General features: G+C 49.6%; 1 protein-coding gene across 1 annotated transcript in view; it reads left to right on the top strand.

Annotated features, from left to right (window-relative positions):
- KNTC1 (kinetochore associated 1) overlaps positions 1 to 12,568 on the top strand; it is a 61,452-nt gene extending 48,884 nt beyond the window's left edge. The window contains exons 53-64 of the mRNA XM_058656511.1: positions 484 to 562; positions 1,918 to 2,036; positions 2,387 to 2,522; positions 3,533 to 3,628; positions 4,000 to 4,056; positions 6,563 to 6,617; positions 6,703 to 6,766; positions 8,200 to 8,329; positions 9,254 to 9,343; positions 10,518 to 10,663; positions 11,291 to 11,381; positions 12,175 to 12,568. Of these exons, the coding sequence (XP_058512494.1) occupies positions 484 to 562; positions 1,918 to 2,036; positions 2,387 to 2,522; positions 3,533 to 3,628; positions 4,000 to 4,056; positions 6,563 to 6,617; positions 6,703 to 6,766; positions 8,200 to 8,329; positions 9,254 to 9,343; positions 10,518 to 10,663; positions 11,291 to 11,381; positions 12,175 to 12,195 (1,084 nt within the window). The 3' untranslated portion in view covers positions 12,196 to 12,568. The remainder of the gene's footprint in view (positions 1 to 483; positions 563 to 1,917; positions 2,037 to 2,386; positions 2,523 to 3,532; positions 3,629 to 3,999; positions 4,057 to 6,562; positions 6,618 to 6,702; positions 6,767 to 8,199; positions 8,330 to 9,253; positions 9,344 to 10,517; positions 10,664 to 11,290; positions 11,382 to 12,174) is intronic.
- Positions 12,569 to 18,006: the final 5,438 nt, after the last annotated feature.

The following is an 18,006-nucleotide window of genomic DNA, read 5'->3' as shown; positions in this document are numbered from 1 at the left end:
AAGCCAGATGTTGCTGCTGCAGTATATGGCGGAATCAGAGTGAGGAAGCAGGTAACCCTAAAGCACAGTTCATGCACAATCCAGAACATTCTGCCTTTCCTTGTGGAAGGCTCCGCCTGCCTCTCCTCTAGTCGTCCTGGTTCCCTGTGTCTACAGACAGGCCCACCGGCCAAGGGCCCAGTTGCTGAAAGCAGTTCAGTTTTCCATATGCAGCATTCAGTATGCATTGTGGTTCAGTGTCTTAAGTCTGGAGAACTTAAACCTCTGCTGCCTGACTGCCTGGTGAAGAGGCGAAGCCTGGCATGTTCTCTTGATGGAGAAGCATCCTTCAGGGGAGCAAGGCTGTCGCTGGCCTCGCATCCTCGGGCTCACATTTGTGGTGTTCAGTGCCTTGGACTGTAGACAGAAGCACAGGGCTGTTGTCTGGGTGAGCGCTGTCCAAGCTTTAAACATGAAGGTGACTTAACATTTTGTTTCCCTCAGAGTTGTGTATCTCCTCCAGTCCCGTCCGTTAGATTATAGTTCAAGAATGCTGTTTGTGCTTGCTACATCAGCTACAACGGTAAGTTCTGAAACCTTGATACAAACCCACCGTGTACATCTCAGCTGAACCTGTTTCTCCTGTGTATTTGCCGTGCTTGATTTCTGACAGCGCTCACTCACACACTTAGAACACAGGGTCTGTGGCATCCAACCTGCCCCAGTCACCGCTGGCTGCTGTGGCGTGTGCTTTACTGCCGGAACTGTGTGCCTGTTGACAACTGCCGCAGGCAGGCTGGCTTCCAGGTGATTAACTCCCTGGTCTGTTGACGCTCCTGGTACCCAGGACAGAAGCAAGGTGAGAGAAGTCTGCACCTTGGCCTCAGGGCCCTGCAGGATCTGCTGTCTGTTCCTCCTCAGCCGCTAAATTCCTGGTAGCTTTTCCCCTGAGGGCCTTGGTGCGTTTATGCCTAGAAATGTCCTTGCGGAGGGACAGAGGGGAGGGTGAGGAGCCAGAAGAGCAGTGCTTTTTGGAGCGAAGGAGAGGAAGGACTGGGATGCTGGTGAAGTTCCTGGCAGGAAGGGAAAGAATCCCTCTGCTTCCCCTCCGTGTAGTCTGGCTCTCTGTCACTCCTTGAAGTGAGAAACCCGTTCCAGGACAAGTGGCTAGTTAGTGCAGTTTCCCTTGGTAAGTACTTTCCATTGAAAACACAATACTACAGGATGCTTTATGTGTGCGTCCAGTTTGTCCAAGAGTATTAATGAATATGTTTTAATTAACGAGTATTCAAAAGGTGAATTTGCAGTAATGGGATATACAAGGATACTTCTAAAACTTCATGGAAAATAGAATAAAAGACAAGCTTATTTCAGGCAAAAATTGAAAAATCATGAAGATGAGGGGCCCACATAAAGTTTGTGAAACCTGAATATTAAGAAAAACTGCACACTCTAGTTCTGCTTTTCCAGGACCTTTTTAAAGTGCTCATGTATATACCTAACAATTGACTTTCAGTCAAGTTGTGTTTGCTTCATCAAGCACAGTATGCCATGATGTCACTAGTTTCTCAGTCCTGTGTGTGCTTGCTGTGGCCGTGACGGCAGCCAGGCCCTGGGTGGATTCCGCCAGCAAATTCCCCACCTCTGCTGTTGCACCACAGTGCATACATCAGCACGGAATCACAGGCACATAACATTTTGATAGAACCAGGGAAGTCATTTGATCTTCCTCGTGAAAGCGTCTCAGGACACCCTTTCGAGGTTCGTGGGCCGCCTGGGAGGCCCCAAAACTGTATGCATAGCTGTATCCCACAGGCCAGGGGTCAACTGGGTTTGCAAACAGCTGCGTGCGTGTGTGTGGATAAGCATGTGCTGCTTCTGTTCATGTCCCAGCTGGCACACGCAGGTGTGCGACCCTGACCTTGTGTGATTTTCCAGACATTGGCGGCACGCCAGTTAACCTTCGCCCACCGAACCCGAGCTCTTCAATGTCTCCTGCATCTGGCTGACAAAGAAACTGTAGAATCTCTCTTCAAAAAACCCATTGAAGAAGTGAAGTGAGTAGACTTTATTATATTACCAAACAGGAGCCAGATCACTGTTTAGAACTGGCCTATAATGTTAGTATAGTTGTGCCTCACATGTCCATGACGTCTTGGCAAAGGAGAGACGAGCCTTTGGAACATCTTGTGTACAGCATTTCATAGAGACATTCAAAAGCAAAATGTTTTCTTCCTCTTGCACAAATTGATTCCTATTTAATGTTACATTCAGTGAATATGTTTACAAGCTTAGAGTAGACATTTAAAAACAAACTGACCTTGACTTTCTCTACAATGGCTTTTATTTTAGATGTGAAAGTGGCAGGTGAGAAAGAAAGCTTCTTAGACAGTGCTCTGTTTTACAGATCGTATTTGAAATGTATAACCTTCCTGGCATCCTTTGAGATGTTGAACATCCCCATCACATATGAGTTATTCTGCAACAGTCCCAAGGAAGGAATGATCAAGGGCCTGTGGAAAAACCACAGCCACGAGGCCATGGTACGTGCACTGGGTCCCACGGGGTGGGGTCCGCGTGCTCACTCAGGCTCCCCAGAACTCTCTGCCCCTGTACAGCCGTTCTGCTCCAAGTACTTTCCTTCTTGGCTTGTGGATGGATATGACCCGAAAGTTAGCCTCTTTCTGAATGTCCATGGCTGAGGTCATCCCATCCTGTTCTCTGTAGGAGTTTCGGTGCAGTTGAGCTCACAGTACACAGGTTTCAGCCCTTGCCTGTTGCCTCAGATGTCTCAGCTGTTACTTGAGTTTATGACAGCAAGAATCTTTTCTTTCTTTCATGTAAAGATGAGAGCTAGACCTGGCATGATAGTCTAGTGGCCAAACCCTCACCTTGCATGCATCAGGATCCCCGTATGGACTCTAGTTCATGTCTCGGCTGCTCCACTTCCCATCCAGCTCCCTGCTTGTGGCCTGGGAAAGCAGCAGAGGACGGCCCAAAACCTTGGGACCCTGTACCCACGTGGGAGACCCAGAAGAGGCTCCTGGCTCCTAGCTTCAGATCGGCTCAGCTCTGGCCATTGTGGCCATTGGGGAGTGAACCAGTGAACGGAACATCTTTCTGTCTTTCCTTCTCTCTGTATATCTGCCTTTCCAGTGTCAAAAATAATAATAAAATAAATCTAAAAAGAGAGTGAGCTGTGATAGGCATTTGGCCCATGTCCCGTACCAGTCCCAGCCTCCAGCTCCTGAGTTCTGCTGCAGTTCTGGCTCAGTGATAGAGGGCTGCCACCCACGTGGGAGTCCTGGGTTGAGTTACCCACTGCTGGCTTCACCTGGGCCGGCCCTGGCTGTTGTAGACACTTCGGAGTATCAGCCAAGGAGAGCACGGTCTCTTGTCTTTCTCACTATCTGTCAGATAAGACAGTAAAAGATGAGGCCTCTGTTGAAATTTGGCAACGGACATTAGAGCTGCTCTTCCTTTTCCAATAGTAGTCTGTTTTCCCGATGTCCTGAGGCAGGGTGACTTTCTTTTCCTTTTTGGGGGTCTTCAGGCGGTGAGGCTGGTGGCTGAGCTGTGTTTAGAATACAAAGTCTACGACCTACAACTTTGGAATGGACTCTTGCAGAAGCTGCTGGGTTTCAGCATGGTGAGTCAGGCTCTGCTCCCACGACCAAAGGCGTCTTCAGGCTTTTACACAGCAACCCCTGTGTAAAAGTGCTCCTTGTTCTGAACAGAAGGTGCTGAAAACGCACCCCCTCGCGTTGTGAGTTCATGGCCAAACCTCAGAACTGGGTGTCAGGAGAAAGAAAAGGCAAAATTAAAACAGAAACACATGGAAGGTTCCCAGATTTGGGGGATGGGGGCAGGGGACTTGAAAATGAACTTCTCTGGCAGTTCCCATGGGAGGCAAACTTGCTTGGCCCCTTCTTTTTGAAACTAAGAACCCAGTGACTCCTGTTAAGATGTTCTCTTTTGGTAACCTTTCATTTTTATTTATTTGTTTTTATTCTCTTGCAGATTCCCTACCTAAGGAAAGTTTTAACGGCCATTTGTAGTGTTCATTCTCTATGGCAGGTATGGAGATTTCTAGGGTAATTTTGATTGCTTTAATTGATAGGCTTGCTGGCCTCACACCACGCTAGAGGAGGCAGTGGGCTCCCCAGGAGGGGCGTACTAACTAGCACTGCGTTGTCTCGGGTCCTCATTTGCGTGTGGCCTCATGGCAGACATGGCTCCTCAGAACTCACGCGTAGTATCTTCGTGTGCAGCTCAGAGCACCTGGGCTCCACTGACGTTTGTCACAGTGGAGTTTATCCAAAGGGCATGTGACACAGTCCCCTCATGTGAAGTTCAAGGTCATGGCTTACTGATGTTTGAATTTCACAAACCATCCCCCCCACAGAGTCACTAACGTAAAAGGATTTGTCAAAGAGTTTGTGCAAAAAATAACCTATGGTCCATTCTTGGAACCACTGTTTACAGTTTGCTATATATTCTAGAGCTTTTCTGCTTACTCTTTAAGCATGTATGCACGCATGTATGGGTGCGTACCTGCACTCACATCCTAGACAAAGCGCCATTTTCCCAAGACATTGGTGTCCAAGGCTAGCCCGTATCAGGGCACTGGATTGCTATTTAATAGAGAGATAATTCACATGTAAAATTCACTGTTTTAGAGTGTTAAATTTGGTGACTTTTAGTATCCTTACTATTATCTAATTCCAGAATACTTCCCCTTCTCCGCCACAAAAGAAGTCCATGTCCTTCAGCCCCCCACCACTGCTAATCTGCTCCTGTCTGTGGCTTTGTCTGTCCTGGCTGTCTCCTGTCAGTGGAGTCCCATGATGTTTGACTGTAGGTGTCTGCTTCTCACACTTGGCAGGTGCTCCGTTGTGGCCTCTGTCAAACCTTTGCCTCTTCTTACTGCCAAGTGGTGTTCCATCGTGTGCATAGGTTGGGGCTTGATTTCCTGCCATGAGTTCAAGAACTTCGGGGTGTTTTGCTTTCTCGGAGGGGGACAGCATGCTGCCCATGGTCTCCTGGGGCCCTTTGATTTTCTTTCTCTTTTAGGTATGCCCAGGAGTGAGGTAGTTGAATCTTGTGTGTTAAGCCTTCCATCTCATGAAGTTCTTCATTATTCTGTGTAATATAAACTGAAATGTATCAGAAGTTACTGAGCCACCGCCCTTCCCGCAGCAACAGAGGTTCTTTGCTTGTAATGTTCTTGCCCCTCCCTTGGCTGCTTCTGTTTTCCTGGGCCCTGGCACGTAATGACCCAGGATTGATTTTCTTTCATGAATTGGGTTCTGACACTTCTTCTTTTTTTTTTTTTAATTCATTAATTACATTGTATTATGTGACACAGTTTCATAGGTACTTGGGTTCTCCCCACCCCTCCCCCAACCCTCCCACCATGGTGGATTCCTCCACCTTGTTGCATAACCACAGTTCAAGTTCAGTTGAGATTCCCCCATTGCAAGCATATACCAAACATAGAGTCCAGCATCTTATTGTCCAGTCAAGTTCAACGGCTTCTTAGGTATACCCTCTCTGGTCTGAAGACAGAGCCAGCAGAGTATCATCCCAGTCAATTAAAAGCTCCAACATACCATCAGCAAAAATTTACATCATTATGGAATTAATTGACATAGTAATGAGTAACCAATATGTTAAAAGTAAATGCGAGTTCTTAACCACCTTCTGTGACCGCCTCATTGACATTTCAATTTCAGTTTATACACAACAAATAACATACATAACATGTTATACATAACATCATATCATCTTAAATTAAGGCAAACATGTGGTATTTAACCTTTTGGGATTGGCTCATTTCCCTTAGCATTATGGTTTCCAGTTTGGCCCATTTGGCCACAAAGAACTGCATTTTGTTTTTTTTAATAGCTGAGTAGTATTCCATGGAGTAGATGAACCATAGCTTTCTTATCAAATCCTCTGCTGATGGGCATTTTGGCTGCTTCCATGGGGTTCTGACACTTCTTGCCACATGGAGCAATGATGAGGCAGCAGATATTTAAGGGCAAGGTCTTGAGTAGGAGGGTCACGGAGAAGTTATCCTGGAATCTGAATAATCTCACATACGGAATACCAATTTATGATTTATTTATTTATTTTTTTTTTAGATTTATTCATTTTATTACAGCCAGATATACACAGAGGAGGAGAGACAGAGAGGAAGATCTTCCGTCCGATGATCCACTCCCCAAGTGAGCCGCAACAGGCCGATGCGCGCCGATCCGAAGCCGGGAACCTGGAACCTCTTCCAGGTCTCCCACGCGGGTGCAGTGTCCCAAGGCATTGGGCCGTCCTCAACTGCTTTCCCAGGCCACAAGCAGGGAGCTGGATGGGAAACGGAGCTGCCGGGATTAGAACCGGCGCCCATATGGGATCCCGGGGCTTTCAAGGCGAGGACTTTAGCCGCTAGGCCACGCCGCCGGGCCCCAATTTATGATTTTTATTAGTACCCAGAACATGAGCTTTCAGTGTGCAGTTTTCTGACAAAATGAAAAGACTCTGTAGCATCCCATGTTTGAGTCCTTGAACAAACTTGTTTCTGCAGGTTCCCTACTTCAGCAAGGCCTGGCAGCACGTGATACAGCTTCCACTACTTTCAGGTACCTTTCTGCCCTCTGAAACGCTGACAGGCACGTTTCATGGCCAAGTGTGTGTCTACATCAGTGTTGTTGTTTTGATCTTCAGCCTCTTGCCCGCTGAGACCCAGTCAGCTGTCCGATTGCTGCAACAGTCTCGCTGCTGTCCTGGAGTAAGTAAAGAGAAGGTGTGGGTCGTGAGACTCCTTCCTGATAGACTTTGTTAGTAAGTGCAGCTGGCTCCCGTAGCCGTGGTTTCGATTACCCACAGTTGATTAGCTAATTGGAAGGTGCCAGTTTGAAATTGCACACTGTTCTGAGTAGGGTAGTAAAGTCTCAAGCTACCCGGACGTGAACCATCCGTGGTCCAGCAAATCCACATGCCACGCTCCCTGCCCGTGAGTGCCTCCCTGCGCGTCCCAGTACTTCTGTGCAGATTGTCTCTGCTTACCGAATATCTGCAAAGCTCAAGAGCAGTGACGCTGGCAACCTGATTACAGAATACTGGTATGTGGGCGTAGGATAAAACCCATCCCTGGTGGGTTCACTCTGAGGCATTCATTGGGGGTGTTCCCCTTTGACAAGGGAGGGAAACTGTAATTGCTTTTTTGTAGTATTCTCTCTTTTTTTAAGATTTATTTTATTTTCATTACAAAGTCAGATATACAGAGAGGAGGAGAGACAGAGAGGAAGATCTTCCGTCCGATGATCCACTCCCCAAGTGAGCCGCAACGGGCCGATGCGCGCCTATCCGAAGCCGGGAACCTGGAACCTCTTCCGGGTCTCCCACGCGGGTGCAGTGTCCCAAGGCATTGGGCCGTCCTCAACTGCTTTCCCAAGCCACAAGCAGGGAGCTGGATGGGAAGTGGAGTTGCTGGGATTAGAACCGGCGCCCATATGGGATCCTGGGGCGTTTAAGGCGAGGACTTTAGCCGCTAGGCCAGGCCGGGCCCTATAGTATTCTGTAATCGACAATTTCTCCAGTGATGATTTGTGTTTGACATTAATGTAAGTGTGGAGTACTTTTTTGGCTCCCTAAAATCATGCAGTGTTGTCTCTTAGGTATTGTCTTCTGAAGATGTTATCTGCAGGCTTCCAGGCATCACAGTGCTAGCAAAGTTCTCTGTGTTCCTCCTGAGAGGTTCTCATATCTCCGCTAGAACACGCTATGAGCTACCCTGTGTGTTTGAAGTTGAAGGCCTCGACAGGTGACAGCTGTGCAGAGCCAGGAAGGCTGCGTGTCTTAATCTGGATATAAGGAAACCAGTGTGGCCCCAGATCAGGAACTTCTCGAGTGCCCCTTGTAATGTCGCAAATGGAAAATTCACCTGCTGGGCTCATAGTGTATCACAGTCAAAACAGGCAGATGAAAAACACTGAGTAGAATCACCTTCAAGCCCTGTGTCTTAGGAGTGTGTGAGACATAAATGCTTTCATGTTTATACTTGGGTCCCATGCCCAAAATAGCGTCAGTATGTGTGTGAAATATTCTGAAGTGTTTCTGGTCTCAAGCATTCGGGGTAAGAGATGCGTGTATCATCTCAGAACACTGCCTGTGTCATGCAGTGACCATAACTTGTTAACTAATGAATGTGCGTTCTCAAAGATGTCCAGTTTCAGATGATCTCGACATGATGGGCGTCGCCAGGCAGTATGTCCAGCTAGAGCTTCCGGCTTTTGCGTTAGCTTGCCTCATGCTCATGCCTCACTCAGAAAAAAGAAACCAGCAAATCAAGGTACCTTGCACGGCGCTCCTCAAGCGTTGTGTTTGCATAAAGAATTGAGTGGGGCAGAGGGTTTGTGTCAGGGATGGAAAGTGGGTTAAGGTCCAACAGAGGGGTGGCTCAGAGGGATTTAGAGCATCTTCTTCCCTGGTGGGGAGCAGTTGATTTCCTTGGAATCATGAAGTGAGGTGGTCAAGGCCTAGCCAGGAGGAGGTTAGACCTACTGCTACTGACCCCGTGAGTGTCCACCGCAGGGCGAGGGGACAGGGAGAGGTAAGCATTGGGAAGCCATTGTGTTTGAGTGGGAGGATGGGTGGTCCTGATGTGGGAGCTAGTGAGGAAGGCAGGCCGTCCTGGCCATTGGGTGTGGGAGCTGAAAGGAGGAGGAGGAGAGTCAGGTCCAAGATGTGGGGCCAGACAGAAGCGGCCAGGGACATTCTGAGGGCAGAGCTTTCACAATGGCTAAGTCGAATTCCTTACACTATAGGAAAACAGGAGAGGGCATTTTGAGATGCCTGGCTGTGTCCCGGCAGGTGGATGGGCCAACACCTGGGATCTGTGTCAACGGAGCTGCATATTGCTTATCTGATGCATTACTTGCATTTTTCAAAGCCATCTTTGTTTGCCTTAGAATTTTTTTTCTCTTTTTGATTATTCATAAAGTCACCCTTGTGACTTTTCGCTTTTTATTAGTTCAGAATTTAAATAGGTTCATTCTGACACCCAGTGTGGCAGAGTGCCTCATAAACAGCTTTTACAGTTGGAATGAGTGTCTGTAAAATACTTTTCCCTTTTGTTTTAGTACTTTTTAGTTAATCAGTATTGTTTCCTGTATTAGAAATTCTTTGTTCAAATTTTAAAGTGAAAGCTTTCTAGACATGACAGAAGTGTTAGTACTAATTAGTACTTTCCCATTACTTTGATTTTTTTCTCTAGAACTTTCTGGGCTCCTGCGATCCTCTGGTCATTTTACAGCAGTTAGAAGAGCATATGAGCACTGGCCAATTAGTTGGATTTTCACAGCAGGTAAGAGGCAGTTTCCTCTCTCTGTTTCTGTATTTCTCGCTCTCTGTATTTTCATGGTAAGGTAGATAAGCAAATCTTCAGTCTGCTAGTCTGCTCCCCAATGCCCAGGACAGCTGGGAGTGAACCAGCTGAAGCCAGGAGCCACTCAGTGTGGTGACGGCCCCAACCGCTTCAGCCGCATGTGCTGCCTTCCAGGGTGTGCGTTAGTGAGGCAGGGCCCGAGCTGAAGGAGCCCGGGATTCTGGTCAGGTACTCTTAATACGGGGTGCAGGTGTCAGACACATCATCACCACTGAGCCAAACACCCACCACTCATCTCTTTTTTTGTCATAAAAGTTTTTTTTTAGCTTTTATTTATTTGAAAGGCGGGATTACAGGGATTGGGGCAGAGGTCTTCCATCTGCTGCTTCACTCCCCAAATAGCCACAGTAAGCAGGGCCGGACGAGGCCAAAGCCAGGGTCTTCCATGTGGCTCCAGGGCCCGAGCACTTGAGCCGTCTGCTCCTGCTGTCCAGCGGAGAGCAGCCAGGACTCAGACCTGTGGCCATGTGGGATGCTGGCACTGCAGGCAGCAGCTTTGCGCACTGCATCACAACACTGACCCATCAAAAGACTTGATGTTAAAAGGTAATCACTTGAAATTTCTATCTCTGTTGCTATAAAAAATTGTGTTTTTTGTTTGTTTTTTGTTTTTAAGACCTCATTACTTTTTTTTAAGACAGGGATCCTGGCTGACTGACTTGTTTATTACTGTGGTCAGTGGAAAATTTGTCACGTTCAGTGCTTGAAATTGTAAACAGACCTTCTTCCCTGTGAGAAGTTGAAAGGCGCCTGGAGAGCTGGGAGGAAGCGCTGGCTGTGGGCTGGCCTGTGCCTGGCGGCTGCGGCCAGCTAGAGCGTTAACCTACCAATGGAAGACCTCCGTCTCTCTCTTCCTCTCTATGACTCTGACTTTCAAATCAATAAGCAAATCGCTTTTTAAAAATGTTCCATCCAAAGTGCTTCATAACGGTTTTTGTTTAATGTGAACCCCAATGACCCAAAGCCGCCTCAACCCCATTCCACCCCCTAGGGGAGACTTGGGCACAACGCAGTGCCAGTCCTGATAAAATACTTCCCCACTGAATGCGGGGCTAGAATCGAGCCTGCTGTTTCACACACAGCTCTTCTGTAGGTTAGAAGTCTGATCCTGAATAACATCATAAATAAGAAGGAGTTTGGGCTTTTGGCAAAAACAAAATACTTCCAAGTGTTGAAAGGACATATGATGAATGCTGGCAACATCACAGAGCTGGTGGACTACTTGGCACAGGAAGCCAGGTAAGTCAGTTACGGGAAACAAAGCGGCAGCTTCTGGAAGTGCACCTTTGCAGGAAGACAGCAGCGCTGGGTGTGTGTACTGGACACTCCGCCCCCGGAGCGCCGTCCAGCGTGCTTCCCTGGCAGCTAGTCGTCAGGCAGCCCACCCTCTGGGGCAGCTCTACCCCTCAGACACCTGCTCAGAACACCCATGGCTTCATATATCACGGTTTTCACCAAGCTTGGTTTTCTAACAGCGTTCTAGCGCCCACAAGTTTAGATCAGCTTCTTGGGACAGAGCTGGGAGTGGGTGCAGAGTGCAAGGGAGGAGGGAGAAACGGGCTGAAGCTGAGCCAATCCAAAGCCAGGAGCCCAGGTTCAGGGTCCCAAGGCTTTGGGCCATCCTCCACTGCTTTCCCAGGCCACAAGCAGGGAGCTGGATGGGAAGTGGGGCCACTGGGATTAGAACTGGTGTCCTATGGGATCCCAGCACATGCAAGGCAAGGACTTTAGCCACTAGGCTACCGCGCCAGGCCCCCAGATTTGGTAGATGCATGAATCGCTGGGGAGTCATCACTGCAGTTGACAGAGCAGACATCTGTCGCCCCCACACATCGCCTCATGCCTCTCTCCTGTTGGATCCCGTAGTCTGGATGAAGCAGCAGCCGTGATCACTGAATACTCAAAGCATTGTGGGAAGCCTGTTCCGGCAGCCGCGGCTCCTTGCGAGGTGGTGAAGGTAAGGGTCTGACCTGGCGCCACTCGCCCTCTGCGCGCGTGTGGCTGCGTGGGTTTGAGCTTGCCCTCTGTGCTGGAGGGTCTTGAGGCAGGGCTGACTGCCGTCCACTGACTGCCCTGAGCTGTGGCTCCAGGCTGAGATCTCAGCTTTCCTGCAGTGTGAAGGGTGCTTGTTGTTAGTCTGTTTATTTTTTTGTTCTTGTTTGTTTTTTAATCATGAAACAAATGAAAAATCAAGTTTTAAAGGGTCTTTGTTACTGTTCGCTTGGGTACTTGTTACTTCCGTTTCCTCTGTTTAAGGCAAGTGCAGCGTGCATGCGCCCTGCAGAGAAGCAGCAGTACAGAGTGAGGGGCAGCCCCCTCTGGAGACGGCCCGCCGTTACCCTGGCTGGCTTCTGCTTCAGTTTTACACATCTGTATACGTAGCTTGCTCCTGCTGCAGACTTTAAGAGTAAAGTGCATTTTCTCTCTGATCGTGGTCTGGCAGACTTAAAGCCCACGGGGTGCTGGTCTGTTACCTCCCCGGGTCCTGGTCAGCTGCCTTAAAATAAGCCTGCGCCCTGACAGCGCCCCAGGAGCCTCCAGCATCCTGCAGTTGCTGCGCTCGGTGCTGGAAGCTGGTTGTGTTCAGGAGACAGAGCTGTAGCCCTTGAAATTCGTCTGTGTCGCTCTGGTCACCTGCCAAAGCTGCCCAGCAGCTGTCTTGTAGAACTCTGTTGTGACAGGTGTGTCTGCAGCTCGGTGTCTAAAACTCAGAGATGTTCACAAACATGCTTCCGTCTCTTCTCATTTAGGTGTTTCTTGGTGGATTGTAGTGATTCAAGGAGGACCAGAAGTTTGGAGTTGGCTATCAACCAACTGCTTAGAAGCATTTTCATGTTGTGCAATCTGTGTGTTAACACCCCATGTCACCGCGGACACTCGTGGCATGAGCAGAGTCCTGTCTGGGTTAGCATTCTGGCTGTCCGTGACGTCATCTGTGGACTGTTTTTCCTGGAAACAAACCCAGGGCACAGTTCACTCCCTGCCTGCCCTCCAGAAAAGCCAACTGCCTAAGTCCTGTTTATTCTGTATGTAAAGATAAGAAAGTTCACTTTTTAATGAGATTGTAAATAGTTACGTGGTCTGAGTACAGAGTTTATCAAATGGAAACATAGAGACGACCCCGGACAGCTGAGCTGGGAAGGACCTAATGCCAGGGACTGGCTGTGCAGGTGTTGGGAGGAGCGGAAAGGCCCGAGGGAGGCGGAGGGAGCGCCAGCAGCCCAGGGCAGCCCAGGGCAGGGCCCGAGCCTGTGTTTGCTGTGAAGCAGCGGAGCTGCCCCGTGCCCGCCGGACGCACAGCCACTCTGCTAGGCACCCTCGGCCGCTGCTGCCACTGACCAGCACAGCCCCGGGGGGACGTGCTCTGCTCCTTGTCCAGCTGTTGGTGCTGTTGCCAAGCGGTGACAGCCTGGAACAGGACGGCACCTGGCAGTGTGTGTGGAAGGGGCAGCATGTGGGTTGTGAGGGCCCAGGCGTCCAGGAGGCAGGCCACGAGTGGTGGGCATAGCTGAAAGGTGGCCATGACCTTGAGCCCACCGTGATTCTTCCCTACTGTCGATGGCATCTTGAATAAACTGATGTGGTATGACTGTAATTAGCGTGCTTCTGCTTTACCAGTTGAAAGATTTTTTTGTTTTAGAGAAAACTCATTGCAGCATGACGATCGCGCATGTGGGTTTGGGAGTAAAATGGGTCTGATTTGAATCTGGTTCTGCTTGCTGTCGAATCGCATCAGTACCAGGGAGCAGAGATGGTCCACAGATATCATCCCAGGGCCCCCGGGAGGGTGTGTGTTGTGTGGTCTGGATCCTTCTGAAATGGCGCTGGCTTTGTTGCACCGGGTGTGCGCTGCCGCCCCCCACACCGGCCGGCTGTCTCTCTGTCCAGGTGTGAGCTGCCGCCCCCCACACCGGCCAGCTGTCTCTCTGTCCAGGTATGTACACAGTCTTGGGTGCGTGCTGGGGAGTCCGGCCCGGCACGTTGCTCAGCTGTTCTTCTGTCTTCCGGTGAGACACTCATGGACCTCTGCCGAGTCAGAGGCCCGCTGCTCTGCCCTGTGTGTGCATCCCAGCGCGCTGGCTTTGCTTACATGGAGTCAGCAGCGGGGCGACCCACTCCCCCAGCTCGTTCCCTGGAGCCAGACCAGACGCCCACACGGTGTTCCCTGCAGTTGAGATTCAGGTGGAGTGCATCTGTCAGGACAGCTCGTAAGAGGCCCTGCTGAGTTGGTCCCCAGAACTGGCTCTCACGTGCACCGGTGGGTGCTATGGCCGAGCCCAGCCTGGGCTGCCCCCAGACCAAGCCAGGCATGTGACACCCAAAAACCCTAACCAGACCCACACCCAGACCCTGTGCACACCAGTGGGTGCTGCCCCCAGCCCAGCACACCCCCTGACCTGATCCTTGTGCCAGCAGAAAAACCCTTGAGGACCCTGTGCAGGTGCTCCCCAGGAACCCACTTGCCAGTGTCTGACAGGTACTGGGGCCTGCCCAACCCATATAATAGTTTCCTTTTATTTTTTTTTTAGGGTTTTTTGTTGTTGTTGTTGTTGTTGTTGGAAAATCAGATTTACAGAGAGAAGGAGAGACAAAGGTCTGTCCACTGGTTCACTCCCCAAGTGGCCACAGTGACTGGAGTAAGCCAACCCGGAGCCAGGAGCCAGGAGCCTCTTCCAGGTCTCCCACACAGGTGCAGGGTCCCAAGGCTTGAGCCATCTTTGACTGCTCTCCCAGGCCACAAGCAGGGAGCTGGATAGGAAGTGGAGCTGCCAGTACACGAGCTAGTGCCCGTGTGAGATCCTGGCACGTGCAAGGTGAGGATTTAGCCACTAGGCTACGATGCTAGGCCCAAAATAGTTTTCTTTTAACAATTTTTTTTTTTTAAGATTTTATTATTATTGGAAAGCCGGATATACAGAGAGAGAGGAGGAGAGACAGAGAGGAAGATCTTCCATCCGATGTTTCACTTCCAAGTGAGCTGCAACGGGCTGGTGTGCGCCGATCCGATGCCGGGACCCAGGAACCTCTTCCGGGTCTCTCACACGGGTGCAGGGTCCCAAAGCTTTGGGCCGTCCTCTGCTGCTTTCCCAGGCCACAAGCAGGGAGCTGGATGGGAAGTGGAGCTGCCGGGATTAGAACCGGCGCCCATATGGGATCCCGGCGCGTTCAAGGCGAGGACTTTTAGCTGCTAGGCCATGCCGCTGGCCCTTAACAATTGTTTTTATGAACAAATATATAGAGAGTATTTAGTATCGATCATTTTTAAGTGTATGGTTCAATAATATTGGCTGTTCTAGAAAAGTAAGTTTTTTGAAAGGCAAGATGTAGGATGCTGTGTGTTTAAATCTGTTTGTAGATCCTTCGGTCTTCAGATCCGAAACATTTACAACAGCTGCATACTCACAAGTCTCCCTCAGTGTGTCTTGTCAAAAATGTATTTTTTCTCACTGATTGCCGTGGAGGTGCTGGTCCCGGAACAAGGCATTAGAGAGCTTTTCCGTATATGCTCTCCATTGTTTAAAAACAACAACAGCTAATACCACCAGTTAATTTATAGACTATGCTTCATTTTGATCAGTAACAAGTTTGGGGTTTCTTTTTAGGATTTATTTTTATTGGAAAGTCAGATTTACAGAGAGGAGAGACAAAGATCTTCCATCTGCCGGTTGATTCACTCCCCAAGTTGCCGCAATAGCCAGAATTGAGCCAGTCCAGAGCCAGAAGGTTCTTCTGGGTCTCCCATGCAGGTGCAGGGTCCCAAGGCATTGGGCCGTCCTCTTCTGCTTTCCCAGGCCACAAACAGGGAGCTGGATGGGAAGTGGAGCTACCGGGATTAGAACCAGCGCCCATATGGGATCCCGGGGCTTTCAAGGTGAGGACTTTAGCCGCTAGGCCACACTGCCGGGCCCTACTAATAGAAATTTAAAAGTAAGATGCGTCTTATGTACACGGAAAACACAAGCGGGGCGTGACTAATCCACTCAGGCTGTCACTTTGTGTAGCACTCTTGGTGAAGTCATGACCCTGTGGCATGTGCTATTTGGACTTAGTGTCATTTTCTCTGCTATTATAAACTTCAAAATCTTTTTTCAACTTTATTGATAATTCTTTTTCCTTGTTATTTACAAATTTGTTCTTGGGCGCAGTGCAATTGCTCAGTGGCTAAGTCCTTGCCTTGCCTGCAGCAGGATCTCCTGTGCATGCTGGTTTGTTCCCAGCTGCTCTGGCTGTTGTCGCCTTAGGGAGCGAACCAGCAGATGGATGATCTTGCTGTCTCTCCTCTCTGTGTATGCCTTTCCAATAAAAATAAGCAAGTCTTTTTTAAAAAATTTGTTTTCATTTTTGTTTCATTTAAAGAATGTTCTTCCATCTGCTAGCTTTCTCCTCAAATGCCAACAGCAGTTCCGGAGTGGACCAGGCCCAAGGTGGGAGCCGGAAGCCCATCTGGGGCTCCCTGTGGGTGACAGGGACCCAAGCCATCTGCTGCCTCCGAGGCTCATGAGCAGTGACCTGAGTCAGAGTGGCTGAGACTCGAGCAAGATGCTCTCACATGGGATGCTATGCCAACCACCCACCCTTTTTGTGTTTAACTTATAATTTACTTTTAAATGTTATTGGCAGGGGCCTGGTGTGATAGCCTAGCGGCAAAAGTCCTGACCTTGAATGTGCTGGGATCCCTTACGGGCGCCGGTTCTAATCCCAGCAGCCCTGCTTCCCATCCAGCTCCCTGTTTATGGCCTGGGAAAGCAGTCAAGGATGGCCCAAAGCCTTGGAACCCTGCACCCGTGTGGGAGACCTGGAGGAAGTTCCTGGCTCCTGGCTTCGGATCGGCGCAGCACCAGCCATTGCAGTCACTTGGGGAGTGAAACATCGGACGGAAGATCTTCCTCTCTGTCTCTCCTCCTCTCTGTATATCTGATTTTGCAATAAAAATAATCTTAAAAAAAGTTATTGGGAGATAAATCTTACACACTTTAGTAAGATATAATTCACTATTTAAACAGCTACCCAGTGTAAGGCGACCAAACCAGGCAGCTCAGGCAGCTTTCTGCTTCCTTCTGTGTTCAAACCCTCCGCACGCGCCAGCATAGCATGTCAGTGTGAACACCACCGTGCTGTGCTATGAAGCGCTAGAACCTGTTCTTGTTTGTCTCTGTTTGAGTCTTATTCTGCAGCCTTCCTCTACTCCCCTGCCAGCACCCATTCCCACTTCTAAAAGTCACTGTGTTCAGATGAACTTGATAATACTTTTAGTGTCCCTGATACGGTTAAAACACACACACAAAGGCTTGAACACCGGGCAAGCAGGGGTCATGGTTCTGTTTCTGCTGAAAGACACGTCTGTGAGCTGGACTGAGTTGCTTTATCTCCCCAAGCCCCTCCTCTTAGCCCTAATACGGGGATAGTACCCCCCTCCCGTGGTGTCTGCGGGTGATATAGGGCCATCACTGTGGAAACGCCCTGCTTGGCAGGGAGCAGACCCTCCGGCCTCCTGGGTTATCCCCTGTGCTTTCCAGACAGTTGGGCCATACTGACATCAGTCATCAAGCTTTTCCATATTTGGGATCATCACATTAAGATGCATTCCCAGAAACAGAGTTATTGGATCCCGAGGAATGAAGGCGACGTTCTAAATGCCCTGGATGGGAGTTGCCAAGTGGCATGCATTTGGGAAGAGCTTCAGGAATGCAGATGGAAGCTGGCTGCTTCCTCCCCCACGTCCCCTGGCCACAGGGTGGCCACAGCAGCTCACTATACTGTCTGTGTTTCTTGGGTGTTCGTATGGCTGAGCATGAAGAAAGCTGGTTAGGAGGCTGCCCCGGCAATTGGAGCCAGATTATGTTCTGGGACATAAACGGGCAAGGAGCAAAGGGATCAGGTGGGGGCACTACAGCCTAAGAAACAGTTCCACCCAGCCAGAGGCAGGCGGAGACCGGAGCAGCTGGCAGTTACACAATGTTCACCTGAGTCAGCCTACAGTAAGCCAAGATCCTCCTGGATGTTAAATGCATCATCTTTGTTGCCCATGATCAATGAGCGCTCTGTTGAGTCCTGCTCCAGGCCGTTACCCAAGTCAGTTCTTACAACATAAGTCAGATCTTGTAACTACATCAGACTTTTCATCTGGCATGAAACCCAAGGTGCCTGCTGACTAAGGCACGGCAGCTGGCACCCCTGTTGAAATGAGAATTAAGGGTCCTCTCCAGGAGGATGCCCTTCACACAGGCTCCTGTTGAGAGACTTACTGCTAAAAAAATGCCAGGGGCTGGCACTGTGGCGTAGTGGGTTAAGACAACACTTGCCACTCTGGCATCCCATTTCAGAGCACTGGTCAATTCCTGACTGCACTGCTTGTAATCCAGCTTCCTGTTTGTGTGGCTAAGGCGGCCACAGAATAAGGCCCAAGTGCTTAGCCCCTGTTACCCACATGAGCCATCCAGATGGAGCTGTCTTGGCCTGGCCCAGCCCTCGCTGCTGCAACTTTAGGGACTAAACCATCAGACACAAGAGTATTCTCACAGTGTACCGCCCTTCCCCCCATCCTGTGTGTGTGTATGTGTGTGAGAATGAGCCTACCTTTC

The sequence above is a fragment of the Ochotona princeps genome, chromosome 29, assembly GCF_030435755.1.
Source record: "Ochotona princeps isolate mOchPri1 chromosome 29, mOchPri1.hap1, whole genome shotgun sequence".
Classification (NCBI taxonomy): domain Eukaryota; kingdom Metazoa; phylum Chordata; class Mammalia; order Lagomorpha; family Ochotonidae; genus Ochotona; species Ochotona princeps.
This window is presented reverse-complemented; position numbering and strand designations above follow the sequence as displayed.